At 42.4% G+C, this 13,767-nt stretch overlaps 1 protein-coding gene across 6 annotated transcripts in view; it reads right to left on the bottom strand.

Moving 5' to 3' along the window:
• The window catches only part of DIP2B (disco interacting protein 2 homolog B), a 234,618-nt gene that overhangs the window by 99,960 nt on the left and 120,891 nt on the right, over positions 1–13,767 (bottom strand). For all 6 annotated transcript variants that reach the window (XR_007135806.1, XM_047786602.1, XM_047786601.1 and 3 more), the window contains exon 3: positions 3,640–3,768. Coding sequence is in view for 5 of the 6 variants with exons in the window: in XM_047786602.1 (XP_047642558.1) it covers positions 3,640–3,768 (129 nt within the window). In the remaining variant the exon portion in view is untranslated. The remainder of the gene's footprint in view (positions 1–3,639; positions 3,769–13,767) is intronic.

Raw genomic sequence — 13,767 nt, 5'->3', positions numbered from 1 at the left:
TTTTTTGTCTTTTTGCCTTTTCTAGGGCTGCACCCATGGCATATGGAGGTTTCCCAGGCTAGGGGTCGAACGGAGCTGTAGCCGCCAGCCTACACCAGGGCCACAGCAACTTGGGATCCAAGCCACGTCTGCGACCCACACCAGAGCTCATGGCAACGCTGGAGCCTCAACCCACTGAGCAAGGCCAGGGATCGAACCCGCAACCTCATGGTTCCTAGTTGGATTCGTTAACCACTGTGCCATAATGGGAACTCCACCTCAATTTTAGAAAGAAAAAAGTCTTTGTTATTCTTCTGTTTAAAATTAATACACACAAATTTTGCCATGTGTATTTTACCACAATTTAAAAAAAGTGGAAAAAATTAATTTACATATTGGGGAAAGACCTAAACACATATATGAAAATTTTCCCTAGACTCATCACTTCCCAGAAATAATCTCACTTCAATAGTCTGATACATATTTCTCCAGATTTCTATATCTGTGTACATAATAATATATGTAATCATTATTATTATCATTTTTGTCTTTTCTAGGGCCACACCCACAGCAAATGGAGGTTCCCAGGCTAGGGGTCGAATAGGAGCTGTAGCCGCAGGCCCATGCCAGAGTCACAGAAACGTGGGATCCGAGCCAAGTCTTTGACCTACACCACAGCTCACGGCAACGCCGGATCCTCAACCCACTGAGCAAGGCCGGGGATCAAACCCGCAGCCTCATGGTTCCTAGTTGGATTCCTTAACCACTGCGCCACAACGGGAACTCCCCTATGCTGTTACTTTTAAGACCATAGTAATGACTAACTCTTGGCTCTGAAATGGAATAGCTTGATCCTACATTTATATTTCTTATAAACTTGTATTTATTATACTACTTTAGTATCCCTGAGATTTACTTAGTTGAATCAAGACTGCCTTTTTTTATTGAATCTATGATATCATCTTATATAAAACATATTCTGATTTCAGGTATGTTAAAATGTGAAAAGTGTCCTTCCTATATTAGATGAAACTATGGTTCTTAGCTGTCTTGAAAAACAAATGATTAATTGATTATACTGAGAAAAAAGCACTTTCTCAAGAGATCAACAGCATATCAAATGCTCACACTTCTTAATGAAAAACACTACTTTTCCAAAAGTACTGCTGCAGGAGATATGAAACGTGATAGCAAACTTGCCAAGACTGGGGACTTAGTCACATTAATGACACTTTGGAAAGTCCGTAACAATGAGATAATTAATCATTACAGAGCCTGTTCTTCTCTGCCACAAGGACTCATGGTATCAGACCACAGGACAAATGAAACCACCATTTTTTGTCTAACATGATAAGCCCTGGCGCATTACACCTGTGTCAAAAGGAGATGTTCAGTTACTGTATTAGCAAAGCCTCTTACCGATAAGAAGAGGCAGCTCTTTTAACTGGATTTAGCTCATTCACTAGTACACAATTCATCTTGATCTTTGATAGAGAAATCACTTCCGAAGTTCAGTCCCCAGACACGGCTGGGGGTATCGCTTTCCAGTACTAATGTCTGAGCTGAACAAGGCGACACAAATACTCCTTTAAAGTCCTTTTTTGTTTCTGTTGTTTTGTTTAAGGTGGGTAATTGCTCAAAAGATTAACATTAAAGGAGTTATCAGAATGACTTACCACTGATCACTTGCATCTCAGACTGTATTTTCTGCACTTGCGACCATAACGTGTGTAGAAAGGGGCATCATGATTTAATAAGCAGGAAGAAGAGGTACTAAATAAGTGTATTTGAAATGTCAGACCTTCTTGGCTAAGCACAAACAACAGAATCAGGTCAGATAACTTAAATTCTGAATAAACATAAGCTCTTTACATCAGGTCTGAAGCATGAAACACAGAATCTGTTTAGATTTGACGATGTTTGGCTGAAATGTAGGTGTTAATAAGCCTCCATCAAATAAGAGAGGATTTTCCTTTTTCTTATAAGAGGATTTTCCTTTTTCTTTTTTTGGCAGTGCCCGTGGCATATGGAAGTTCCTGGGCCAGGGATTGAATTTGAGCCGAAGCTGCGGCAACAGGGAATCCGTGAGCCACTGCAATCAAACCCATGGCTCAGCAGACACCCGAACTGCTGCAGAGACAACACCAAATCTTTAATCTGCTCTACCACAGCAGGAACCCCAAGAGAGGATTTTCAAGTTACACGCGCTGAAATGAATATTAAATCCTTTCTGTGTACCCATCATTGTATTCTGACGCTTACAATTATTCCCAAATATACTCTACATTCTTAAGCTATTTTTGCATATGACATGCAAATGTAACCCTTCCTGTGAATGGAGTGGCAGTGAGGTGAAGCTCAACTCCCATCAATCTCTACAAATTATCTGCTCTCCTTCTGTGGCTAGGGTTGGTTTCCTCTTATTCATGGAAGCCAGAATTCTCAACAAGTGCCAAACTTTTTTTTGCTATTCAGTTGGGCAGTTCCTAATATATTGAAGAATGTGATTTTCAGCCAAAATTCACATTTGCAGGCCTCCTCTTTTATGCTCCCCCCAATGGCAGTAGTACAGAACTCACAACTTTCACTATCTTCAGGTTTTTCAAATCACCTTTGTTCCCTTCTTTACCTCCTCTCTGGCCTTCTCATTACTACCCTAAAAAGAAAAGTCCCAGGGAGAGAGGTAAATCTCAAAGAACTGGTGGAAAAGACAGGTGAGTTTTAGTAGGTGAAGGTCAAAACGTTCCACTGATGAATGAGCTTACTAAAGCCTTTTTTCTCTATGTGATCGGCCTGAACACAGAGTGTACAGAATCCCTTTTGTGTTGCTTACTAATCTTTTTGTTGCCTGCTGTAAAAACGAGGAGAACCGAAGGCAGGAAGGAAAGGAGGGAGGGAGGAAGGAAGGAAAGGATAAGGTAACCTTGGCTGGTATAAGGGAGAAAAAAACATGGGTAAAGTACAATAACATTCCAGTTATTCTTCTGCCTTAACTCTGCTACTTCTGAAAATAACGCATGTGCCGTGGTGACTATCTTATTAGTGCAGTGGACCTTCGATGGGCATGGGACGAGCTACCACGCCACACGTCCACCTGGGAGTCTGTGATTTATTTCTGCTCATCAGTCCTGGATGGGCGGGTGGCAGGAGCATGTTCCCACTGCCAGCCACAGCACAAGCCGTTTCCTTCCCCATGGGTGTTTTCTGGGTCAGAAGAAGTAAAGGGGAAGGATTTATCAACTCGAAATTTTACTGTGAGTTTCTTTTCCAGCTCCAACAGTTAAGGGACTAATCAACAGCTCTGGCAACACAGAGGACCTGCCTCTTCCAACAGGGTCTTCCGAGCTCTCCCAATGCCATCCCAGGAGACCCTAGCCCTCTGCCTTCTTATTTATTTATTCACATCCTCTTTGTACTTGCTTGGCTCCCCTTCTGCCCTTGAGGGCAGGAATGTCTTATTTGGGGCTGTATCCCGAGCAAATAAGAGTATCTACGACACCTGTCATGAAACAGGTACTCAGTAAGTGGTTGATGAATGAATTAATATAGACATATTGGTGCTTCAAGGGAAAAAAAACAAACATTATGAGCTCTCAGGATCGACAGTTCATACTACAGTGAGGAAAAGCTGTTCCACGGTAATTTTCAGTTCCCTCTTACCTGATCGGTATCGTTCATCCCTGGCTCCCCCAGATCGGGTTCGGTGGTACTTAGAAGGAGCAGAAGTTTGAGGTGCAGATGGAGCAGGTGTCTGGTTTCTATGGTCTTTCTGTACTGCTGAATCAGTTTCTAAAAAAAAAGGAGTTTGGAAGAGGGTTATCCAAAAACAATAATAGCTAATGTTTTCTAAGCACCTTATGGCACTTCCACCACATTCTGAGGTAGGTACCATTACCCCATCAACAGTAAAGGGTTGGAGAGCTTTAATATATATGTTTAAAAAAAAAAATGCAAAGGCATCCAGGCTTTAAAACAAACAAACAAACAAAAAGACTTAGAGCTGTACTTGTCAACAGGTGATGGGAAAGAAATAGCAAGAAGACACAAGCAAGTGAAAAGGCCATTCCAAAGACTCCAAGTACTAGTTGGGAGGGAAGATGGGTGGGGTGGGGTGGGGTGGGGTGTACATAACCCCTAATTCTGCACAGTGGTGCAAGAATAGCTTTGCTATTTTTCACCATTAGTTACTCCACATAAACATATCATCTAAACAAAAATAGTCTTCAAGTCTTTTATTTTTTTTTAGGGCCGCACTCAAGGCATATTGAGGTTCCCAGGCTAAGGGTCTAATCAGAGCTATAGCCGCCATCCTACACCACAGCCCCAGCAATGCTGGGTCCGAGCTGCGTCTGCGACCTACACCTCAGCTCACGGCAACGCGGGATCCTTAACCCACTGAGGGAGGCCAGGGATCAAACACACAACCTCGGGGTTATTAGTCGGATTTGTTTCTGCTGCGCCACAATGGGAACTCCAGTCTTCAAGTCTTAATAGGCCCTCTTCCAACAGGCATCACCACTGAAGCTATCCCTCTCCAGTCCCTGGCCTGCCCCCATACAATGTTCTCCCAACATTCACTGTCTTATCAAGAATATGGGGAGGAGTAAATACGCAGGTAAAATAGGCAGAAAAACACTTAAGGTTCTCATATTTTACTGCCTTTTATTTCCTCAAATGGTCTTAACTCCTAAATCATAATTTTTAAAATCTTAGTAAAATATCTAACATGAGATACAATCTTCTAACAAAATTTTAGGTGTACAATAGGCATGACGTTGTACTGCATATCTCCAGAACTTCTCTGGTGCAACTAAGCCTTTGTACCCACTGAGTAGCGACTCTCCATTTCCCCTCCACCCTCCCCAGCCCCCAGCAACCACCATTCCACCCTCTACTTCCATAAATTTGACTGTGTTAAACTTCTCACATAAATGAGGTCATACAGTATTTGTCCTTCTGTGTCTGCTTAATTCACTCAGCATCATATCCTCTACCTTCATCCATGTTCTCACATGTTGCAGAATTTCCTTCTTTTTTTTAAGGTGTATTTTAAGTTTCTTAAATAGCATTTAGCCGTGCCCAGAAAGGTAGCTTAAACACAAAAAGTTGTGACCACTATAGGAAGACGTCACCTATCCAGCAAATGCACTGCTCCAGATCACAGCTAAGAGTGGGTTTATAAAGCCAAAACCCAAAACCCATATGCTGTTTAAGAAAACAAGGAATAATATATTTTAGGATGCTCTCTAAATGGATCTAGAAATGTTTGTTTGTGGAGTTCCTGTTGTGGCTCAGTGGAGACAAATCCGACTAGGAACCGTGAGGTTTCGGGTTTGATCCCTGGCTTTGCTCGTTAAGGATCCGGCGTTGCTGTGAGCTGTTGTGTAAGTGGAAGACTTGGCTCGGATCTGGCGTTGCTGTGGCTCTGGCATAGGCTGGAGGCTACAGCTCCAATTAGACCCCTAGCCTGGGAACCTCCATATGGCTCAGGTGCAACACTCAAAAAAAAAAAAAAAAAAAAGATAGAAATGTTTGTTTTTGATGGTTCCTGGTGGCTGAGATTTATATTATCTGAGCAGAACAAGTTTCAACACTGAGACTTTTAATCTTTTTTTCCCCATTATAACTGGTTTAGAGTGTTTTGTCAATTTTCTACCGTACAGCAAAGTGACTCACATACATTCTCTTTCTCACATTATCCTCCATCCAGCTCCATCATAAATGACTAGATGTAGTTCCCAGTGCCATACAGTAGGATCTCATTGCTTATCCACTCCAAAGGCAATAGTTTGTATCTATTAACCCCGGATTCCCAGTCCATCCCACTCCCTTGGCCCTTCCCCCCTGGCAACCACAAGTCTGCTCTTCAAGTCCATGAGTTTCTGTTTTGTCAACATTGAGACTTTCATTTTGTTTCATTTTTTGTCTTTTCTAGGGCCACTTCCCGAGGCACATGGAGGTTCCCAGGCTAGGGGTCGCATCGGAGCTGTAGCTGCCAGCCTTCGCCAGAGCCACAGCAACTCGGAATCCGAGCTGCGTCTGCAACCTACACCACAGCCCACGGCAATGCCGGATCCTCAACCCACTGAGCAAGGCCAGGGATCGAACCCGCACCCTCATGGTTCCTAGTTGGATTCGTTAACCACTGCACCACGACGGGAACTCCAACACTGAGACTTTTAAATGTAATGCCTGGGATTGTAAATTGAAGTTTTTAATCAACCTAAATTCTCTTGACGTAGAATTCACAGAAGACCTGTACGGAATCTTGACATTTTCACACTGTCTCATTTATTAGTTTTATTACTCTAGAAGAGGGTCAACAAACTGTGACCCATATCTGTTTTTATAAAGTTTTATCAGAACACAGCCACGGACATCCGCTAACATACTGCCAATGGCTGCTTTCACACTGTAAAGGCAGAGCTGAGTACCTGTGATAGAGACTGTACGGTCCTCAAAGCCTAAAATATTTCCTCTTTGGCCCTTTACAGAAAAACCTTCCCTTCCCTTCCCAGGGCCCTGGTCTATTTAAAACAAACAAACAAACAAAACCCTAACATTTAAGTATTTGCTCTATGCTAGGCACTGTGCATTTAGAAGTCGCACATTTTATCCTATTTATTCCTCACAACGACTATAAAGGCAGCACTATCACTATTAACTTCTGACAGAAAAGAAAATAGACACATAGATTATTTTATCCAAAGTCACAGAGCCAGGGGGTGGCAGAGCCAGGATTCAAACCCAGGTCTAACTCCACTGCTTCTCAACCAGAAAAGGTTAATGAAAAAGGTTATGAAAATTCTCCCAAAGCTCTTAAGAGGAAAGCAATCAGAATGAATAATTTAGTTTAAGAGCATCTAAATGCTTTGGGATTTGCACTCAGTCAGCAGCTAGATATCTTTATTTTAAAATCACCGGCCTTCATGTGAAAGATTCTGCTAAAGCCCCCCCCCCAATAAAGTTTTAAGACAGTCACTAGAGAAATTATTTAAAACATATTCCAATTCACTTTAAATAGAGAACAAAAAATAGAAAGGGGCTATTTTTATTTGAATAGTCAGATGATATATACAGGAAGGAAATCAGATTAGCACACATGAGCCACTTTGCCTGTAAACATGCACAGAGAAACGGGTTTGACTTAAATAAGATACAGTTTAAAACACTAGCTTTGTATTATTTGGGGGGGGGGGTGTCATAATGAATATATAACTGAATTACCTGTTACTAACTTCTATTTTTTTTTATTAAAGAGGCAGATTTGCTAGGATGAAACCCTGCCAAGAAACACGTGCTTTCAAATTAGACAGCAAATGATCCGAAGGGTGGAGAGAAGGAACATGGGTTCTCATTTCACAAAGGACGGAAACACAAAGTTTGCGTATTTTTTCTGATTCCTCCCTCACCTATGCTTTTTACTTGGTATTTTTCCATGTAATGGATTAGGAAAAAGAAGACGGTGTGGACTAAATACATTTTTTACCAAGAAATGATAGAGGGATGTGATAGAGGAAATGGGAGTTAATAAATCTGAGGAAGAATTAGAATGAACATTTCCACTCAGGAGTATCTAGAGGTTATCACAGATCAAACCACAAGGAAATGTGACTTCCCATTGTGCTGCAGTGGAAACAAATCCAACTAGTATCCATGAGGATGCAGGTTCCATCCTGGACTCAGTGGGTCGGGGATCAGGGGTTTCCGTTGTGAACTGTGGTGTAGGTTGCAGACACGGCTTGAATCCCGCATTGCCAGTGGCTGTAGCTCCGATCTGATCGACCCCTAGCCAGGGAACTTCTAGCAGGGACCTTCTAGCCAGGGACCCCTAGCAGATGCGACCTTAAAAGGCAAACAACAACAACAAAAACACACACACAAGGAAATGTAACACAAATTTAGACATATAATGAGAATTGAGAGTTACACATGACACTTGGCCAAGAGAGCTACTGAACTGGTACCCCTCCCCCCTAAAAGCCTCACAGCACACTCTCTATCCACCAAGCAACATTAGTATGATGCTCTGCAAAGTTTACCTCGGTTCCCTCAGGGATTTATTTAGTCAGCCAAGCAGACTGGGTCTCTTTGGGTCTAAAATCATGACAGACTTTTTGAGGTAGCTTGCCAGAAATGAAACCAAAAGGTCGATTTGCAGTTTCAGTAAGTGGCCGACAAGTTTGCTGAGTGAGCATCCGTCAAGTTCCCAAAGCACAATGTCACAAGTTGGATTTTTTCTGACAGATGATTTTGGTATAAATGTGTAATGTACCTGCTTCAAGTTCAAGAGAGGTAATGTAAATGGAAAAAAAAAAAAAGAATAAAATGAATTCCTAGTAACTGAATCACTTCATAATGGAGTTTAATAATGAAGCTCTGGAAGTTCTCATCGTGGCACAGAAGGTTAAGAATCCGACTAGTATCCATGAGGACATGGGTTCGACCCCTGGACTTGCTCAGTGGGTCAAGGATCCAGTGTTGCTGTGAGCTGTGGTGTAGGTTGCAGATGCAGCTTGAATGCCATGTTGCTCTGGCTGTGACTGGCAGCTGCAGCTCCAATTCGACCCCTAGTCTGGGAATTTCTATATGCTGTGGGTGCAGCCCTAAAAAGCAAAATAATAGTAATAATAATAATAATAATAAAGCTCTGTAGTTAATCTTTCTGAATGTGAATAATCACTCTCCAATTTATATGAATTTATAAATTTTTATTTCCATGTATGGGAGGTTTTTTTGTGTATGTCTTTTTAGCGCTTCACCCACGGCACATGGAGGTTTCCAGGCTAGGGGTCGAATCAGAGCAGTAGCTGCCAGCCTACACCACAGCCACAGCAACGTGGGATCGGAGCCGCATCTGCGACCTACACCACAGCTCAAGGCATTGCCAGATCCTTAACCAACTGATGGGGGCCAGGGATTGAACCCACGTCCTTGTGGATCCTAGTTGGGTTCATTACTGCTGCATCTTTGACCTACACCACAGCTCACAGCAACACAGGATCCTTAACCCACTGAGCGAGGGCAGGGATCAAATTCGCATCCTTATGGATACTAGTTGGGTTCATTAACCACTGAGCCACAACGGGAACTCCTGGAGTTTTTTTTTTTCCCTTAAAAAAAAACCGTAAGATTTGTAGATATATTTTATATGCGCATTGAAAACACTGAAGAGCAAATATAGCGGAATGTGAAGAGCAATTATCTGCAGGTCATGAGATCTGGGGTGTTTATTTTTTCCATAGGCTTTACTGGGTTTCTAGAATTTAGAAAAGTTATTTTTCAGGGTATAAAAATAACATGTTCATTATAGAACATCAAGGTAATAATTAAGTATAAAGAAGAAAAAAATGACATTGACTTTTCTAATTCAAGAGAGCAGATTCTTGCCAAAATAAGTTAAAAATAATATCTACTTTTCAGCTTCCTAAATTACAACACTGTGAGCAGAATTTTCCAATCTTCGAAGATGAATTGTCTCCTTTTCCTTTCCCCCAAAGCAACTGGTAATTCAATGCATATCTGGAGGTGAGAGGGAGGAAACTATGTCCTGGTTGGAGTAAAAGAATTTTGGAAGGTTTATTTCCACACTAGCTTACTTGCCAGAGCAACAATTTATCACAGAAGGAAGCAGGAAACATGGATGTCAGGTCTCCTGGAAGAGAGGAGGAAGGGGTCTGGGGACATAGCGACCCAGCAGGACTTTATTAACAGCATGTCCAACGTCAGCTGGGCAGGCAAGATGCTGCTTAAAGATGAATCATTCCCTGGCCATGGTTTCACACTTCAGCCTGATCTCAGGAATTACCTGGGGCCCCAAAATAGAAATTTCTGTATTTTGAATAAGATATGCACATTTTCATTACCACATAAGAAGCTAAAAGCAAAGAGAATTGACTATAGGTATCAATGAGATACATTTAGGGCCTCACCTACAGCATGTGGAAGGCTAGGGGCTGAACTGCAGCTACAGCTGCTGGCCTACACCACAGCCACAGCAACGCCAGATGTGAGCAGCGTATGCGACCTAAACCACTGCTCACGGGAATGCCAAATCCTTAACCCACTGAGGGAGGCCAGGGATCGGACCTGCATCCTCATGGATACTAGTCGGATTCTTAACCTGCTGAGCCACAACGGGAATTCCCAACAATGAGATACATATTACATGCCATGAAAAAGGAAAAACTGTTGTCTATCTAGACACATGAAAAGGTCTAAACAAAATAATGGCAAGTGATAAAAGAACACAAGATACTATGGGTATGATTACAACTGTGTATATAAAAACTATTCATATACAATTATAAGGATCGGCTGGGATATAAAATCCCTTAAGTAGTTGGGATGAAGTAATGATAAAGTACTTTGGAGAGCTTTACCATTTTTTTTTAATGAAAAAGTTATGTACAAAATGAAAGTAATTTTCAAAGACACTAAAGTATAGATTAAGTACTGGAGGGAAAGCCGAGAACCTCATAAATCAAGTTTTCTTCAAAACTTCTGATTATCACACTATGACTGCTTCAGTTGGGTGGTGGGGGGAGATTCCAGGATCTTTCTGTCTACTACACAGAATATCCACTAGGGGTCACCATTATGTTAAATTATGATGATGCTTCAACATTTATTAACAATAAGTTTTAAGAAAAATGAGAAATTTTCATTTCTTCTACAACACAAAGCCTCCTTTCTCAGTGGTCAGCATATACATAATTTATTGTTCTTTGGCAGAAAGAGACATCAGAGTCTCCTATTATTCTACTGTTTGCACATAATAACAACGATAACTTAGAAAAGAAGCTGATCTTTAGCATAAAACTATGCAAAATCTCCACTTGGGAACATGGAAGAAGGCCAACCTCAGTTTCCTGTCCTTCAACTCGGGCAGTAAGATTTAACAGACATTTTCACCGGTAAGAAAAATAGAGTGACAGAGTTCCGATTGCAGCAGTTCAGGTTGCTGTGGAGGCACAGGTTTGATCCCTGGCCTGGGAACTTCCATATGCCTCAGGTGCGGTCATTTAAAAAAAAAAGTGGTCACCTATTCATGTGTATCTTTTATATAGTGATACACACTGAGCAGGAAAAAGACAAGGCTCTATGAGCCCACATAATGAGCAATTTAATTTGTATTAGAGTTTCAGGGACTCAAGGTTTTAGGTTTTAGGTAGGCAGAGACAAGGTGTCGGGGGAGGGTAGTAGCTATTTTATACAAAAACACCGTGTGTGTAGAAGCCCAGTGAGGGAGAAACACCTGACAAGTCTAAGAAAGCCTGGTGGGGCAGTTTCCCAGTGGCTCAGTGGATTAAGGATCCAACATTGTCACTGGTGTGGCTGTGGCTGCGCGGGAAGGATTCAGTCTCTGGCCCGGGAACTTCCACATGCCATGGGCACAGCCAAAAAAAAAAAGCCTGAGGGTGCTGAAGCACAGTGAAAGAGGGAGGGAGACAAAATGAGGCTGGAGAAGAAGAAAAGTGGGGTCAGGTCACCTGTCCTAAACCAAAGGAGTGGTCTTTGAGGGGATTTAAACAGGAAATGACAGAATGACAATGATACTATCTCACTACTCTAAACTTTCATAACATCATCGCATCTTATCTTCACAGTAACTCTGTGTGATAGATACCACTAAGGAAGCAGGACACCTATCACAGATTAAATGTGTTTTTCTGTAATGAGAGAAATAACCACCCTGAATCATTAAACACAGAGCCTCCACTCCCAGCTGCGCCCCCGCAAGAAAGTCGGGTGAGGGGACCTTCCCTAGGAGCTCACGGTGGAGAGTCTTCCTCAGGAGGATGGCTGATTAACCCGCCACACTGCCTGGAGGAAGGGAGGGAAGAAAGCGTGTTTGCATTCACTGTCTGGAAAGGGCCTGCCCTCCCTGAGTCCCAGGGGTGGATTCTGGAAGGGAGAGGAGTTGGGAGTTCCTGGTCTCTGAAGCTTCCTGGGCCACTTGGCATCAGGAAAATGGCTGTGTGTGGCATAAAAAAAACCACAATACCGGAGTTCCCGTCGTGGCTCAGTGGTTAAGGAATCCGACTAGGAACCATGAGGTTGCGGGTTCGATCCCTGGCCTCGATCAGTGGGTTAAGGATCCAGCGTGGCCATGAGCTGTGGTGTAGATTGCAGATGCGGCTCGGATCCCGAGTTGCTGTGGCTCTGGTGAAGGCCGGTGGCTACAGCCCCGATTCGACCCCTAGCCTGGGAACCTCCATATGCCACGGGAGCGGCCCTAGAAAAGGCAGAAAGACAAAAAATAAAAATAAAAATAAAAAAAATAAACACAATACCAACAGCTCTGCCCTGAGAATCCAAGTGGGATAGCTTGACCGAGCTGAGTGGGCTCCTCCGTCAGAGTGGCTGATGCAGGACCCAGGTTCAGCAGGAGGCACTGAGACGCAGCAGCACACAACAGGGCTCTTCTCTTCTGGATGTGGAAGCTGCACTGACCACCTCTCCTTCTCCACTACTACCTACATCCCAGGAGGTTCTTGTACAATTCAGGAGGAAAGAGAAGCCCCAAGAGGAAGAGAGTGGACTTCCTTCACTAAGGTGTGTGGGGACAGATAAGACCGCAGTGTGTGCTCCCGTTCTGAGCGACCATACTACTATCCAAATCCAGCAGATGAGAGGGGAGAACTGTCACTGGAAAAAAAAATTCCACGTTCTTTCCATTATGCTGTGGTTATCACTTGGGGAGGAATTTTCTTTTTTTTTTTAAATAGTGATTTTTATTTTTTCCATTATAACTGGTTTGCAGTGTTCTGTCAGTTTTCTACTGTATAGCAAAGGGACCCAGTCACACATACATGTATACATTCTTTTTTCTTACATTATCATGCTCCATCATAAGTGACTAAATATAGCTCCCAGTGCTACACAGAAGGATTTTTTCAGGGTGGGGGAAGGAACTTTCAAATCAAAATGGGATAGAGAATAGATCCCACACACAATACTTAATAATTATATAGTCAGAAATGTTCTATATCATTCCAAAATGCTGTTCCTGATTTCAACAGCTAGATTTAAGTTCATGTCCCTCTGAATTTCCACAGTATTTTGTTTAGAAGTCTCCTATAGTGTTTGTTTCACTCTTATGTTTTATGATTCTCACTTGTATACCTGTCTTTCCTATGACAGCATAAAAAAATTTGAGGTCAGAGGCTGGTCTTAATTCATCTTGCGTCTCCTACAGTAATGAGCTCTGGGTCTTACACTGCAGGTAACCCAAAATTTTGGTTAAAATAATAAGGTCTTGTCGGTCTCCTCATTTCCACCAATGATAATGGGTGGCTGGGAAAAACAAAGACAAGTGAAGAGATACCAATTTGAAGGCTATGGTTAACAGTTAATCTTGAAAAGCCTGCTTATCCGTCTATCTCTAAGCCATACAAATTTTATGCAAAAATGTGTGCCTCTCACCATCTTCGTACAATTACATGAGGTCATTATGGAAAACAGGATCATAGACCATCCCTGAGAGGAGTTATCAGAGCCTTTGGCAAAAGAGGATAAAACACAAGGTTTTCATTTGTTTCATTTTAAGTCGGTTATATACACATTTGCACAACCTCAAAGGCAGGCCTGAACTCCGAAGAGCTGTGATGAAAGGGGTGGGGAACAACTGGCAAGGGCAGAGTCTGTACATATACAGGAACAGTGGCGAGCGAATACCCTCCAGCGAAACAAGCAGCAACCACAAAAGGAAGCCACGTTTGGAAAAAAAAAAAAACCTTTCCAGGACAAGCTAGAAAATGTCAGCGCATGATCACATCCATAAAC

Source organism: Phacochoerus africanus, chromosome 7 (genome assembly GCF_016906955.1).
Source record: "Phacochoerus africanus isolate WHEZ1 chromosome 7, ROS_Pafr_v1, whole genome shotgun sequence".
NCBI classification, from domain to species: domain Eukaryota; kingdom Metazoa; phylum Chordata; class Mammalia; order Artiodactyla; family Suidae; genus Phacochoerus; species Phacochoerus africanus.
This window is presented reverse-complemented; position numbering and strand designations above follow the sequence as displayed.